This window comes from Manis javanica, chromosome X (genome assembly GCF_040802235.1).
Source record: "Manis javanica isolate MJ-LG chromosome X, MJ_LKY, whole genome shotgun sequence".
Classification (NCBI taxonomy): domain Eukaryota; kingdom Metazoa; phylum Chordata; class Mammalia; order Pholidota; family Manidae; genus Manis; species Manis javanica.
Genome location: NC_133174.1, coordinates 122117726 through 122119952, shown reverse-complemented (window position 1 = coordinate 122119952; position 2227 = coordinate 122117726). Strand labels below are relative to the sequence as shown.

The 2227-nt window shown below is 43.2% G+C and overlaps 1 protein-coding gene across 1 annotated transcript; it reads left to right on the top strand.

The window, feature by feature from the left end:
* Window positions 1–1037: 1037 nt before the first annotated feature.
* On the top strand, window positions 1038–2000 carry LOC108394878 (olfactory receptor 5AP2-like). The gene has a single exon (XM_017656718.3). It carries the CDS (start codon window positions 1038–1040, stop codon window positions 1998–2000), a length of 963 nt encoding a protein of 320 aa, XP_017512207.3.
* Window positions 2001–2227: the final 227 nt, after the last annotated feature.

Here is a 2227-nt window from a genome sequence, read left to right as displayed (position 1 = left end):
GTATTAGATGAGACTAGTAGCTCTCCTCCTTTCTCCTGCCTTAACACACTGGAGAATTACAACACAAAGGTTGTAACAGGAGCTCAGTTAGGAAGGGATTCTTAGCAAGGGGCAAGTAATAGAATCTAGAAAGGGCTTGTGAGTGGTTTGAGCAGAACCACCAGGAGACTCCCAATCATAATAATAGCTAATAGTTTTCATGTGCTTAGTGTGTGCCAGACACTGTGCGTTATATGATTTACTTTGTCTTCACAGTAAATTAATGAAGTTGGAAATATTTGATAACTCTCGTGTTAAGATAAGGAACTGAAGCTCAGACAGGTTAAGTAGTTTGCCCAAGGTCACATGGCTAGTAAGTCATAGAGTTGAATTCTAACCCACAAATTATTGGCCCTGGAGCTTGCCCTCTTACCTCTACATTATATTGTTTGATATTCCCCCTCCACTCATTCCCTGCTATCCTTCAAACATACAGCTAATAATGAAAATACTAGTAAGTTTGCAGAGTTCTGTCCATGTCTAAGATTACTATCCTTGATTTTATGCTCATGCTAAGCTTTGGCTGAGGAAAGGTTTGGTGTGGGGAAGAAGGATATGGAAAGAGGAAGGAAATTAGAATTCAATGTGTATCTGCTCTTCTCCTCTTATGCTTTTCCAGACATTTTATATACATCTATGATCACTTGCGGTTCTTACAAACAGTCTTACAATCTTAGCATTTGTCCCTGTTTAACAAGATTTAAAGAGGTTAAGATACTAGCCCAAGGTCACAAAGACAATTAGTGGCAAAGCTGAAATTCAGACCCATTCTTCTGACTCCAGATTCCATCCTCATATCTTTAAACCTTGTCATCAATAGGCTGGAGAATGGCAAGAGCTGACTGAGCCAGGATGAAGCATTGGTCATAGTAGACACACACAATATGTCATGTCCTAGGTAGCCAGGGCCAGACCATGCAGGTCTCTGTTTAAGAACTTGAGCTGTACATGTTTCACTATTGTCATGCATGTTCCTCCTGCAGACTGGCAGTGGCCCAATGGGAGCAGGCAACACCAGCAAGTTGAGTGAATTCTTCCTCATGGGCCTCACCGATGATCCTCAGCTTCAGCACATCCTCTTTGCCCTCTTCTTCCTCATCTATGCAGCCACAGTGGTGGGAAACCTGGGCCTCCTCGCCATCATTGTACTCAGCCCTCAACTACACACTCCCATGTATTTCTTCCTCGGCAACCTGTCCTTGCTTGACTTCTGTTTTTCTTCAGTCACAGTCCCAAAAATGTTGATGGGGTTTTCCCCGGGTTGCCAAACCATCTCCTTCTCTGATTGTATGGTACAGACAAGCTTCTTTTTGATCTTTGCTCCCACTGAGTTCTTCCTCCTGGCTTCCATGGCCTATGACCGCTATGTGGCCATCTGCAACTCTCTGCTCTACTATATCATCATGTCCTCACGGCTCTGTGTGCAGCTAGTGGCTGCCAGCTATGCAGTGGGCCTGATGAACATGGTGCTTCTCACTAGCACAACCTTTCATCTGAACTTCTGTAAGTCCCATACCATCTCTCACTACTTCTGTGAAATCCCTCCTCTTTTAAAACTCTCCTGCTCTGACACCCATGCCCTCCAGCTTCTCCTCTTTGCCTGTGGTAGCTTTAATGTGTCTGTGTCCCTGACAGTTGTTCTGGTTTCCTATGCATGTGTCTTCTTGGCTGTTATCAGAATCCCTTCTTCCCAGGGCAAATACAAAGCATTCTCCACTTGTGTTTCTCACCTGACCTCTGTCAGCCTGTACTATGGAACTACAGTGTTCATCTACTTGCGCCCATCCTCTGAGTACTTACTAGGCAGAGAAAAGGTGGTCTCTGTATTCTACACAGTAGTCATACCCATGCTCAATCCAATTATCTACAGTCTAAGGAACAAAGATGTGAAGGAAACATATCAGAACATTCTCAGGAAGGCCTCACAGTTGTTCTCCCTCCTCATGGTCAGATTTCTATGATGTCCAATGCAGTAAAAGAAAGGCAGAGAAGGGAAGGAGAAGGAAGTGACATATTTTTGGCCACCAACACTATCTCAGGCATTATCCTAAGAAATTTTAAATAGATTGTGCCTTAAATCCTCTTCACAACTCTGGTATTATTATATTCATTTTATGAATGAGGAAACTGAGACCCTAAAGAAGTTTGGTATTTGCTCAATGTCACATAGCTTATATGCAGTGAAACT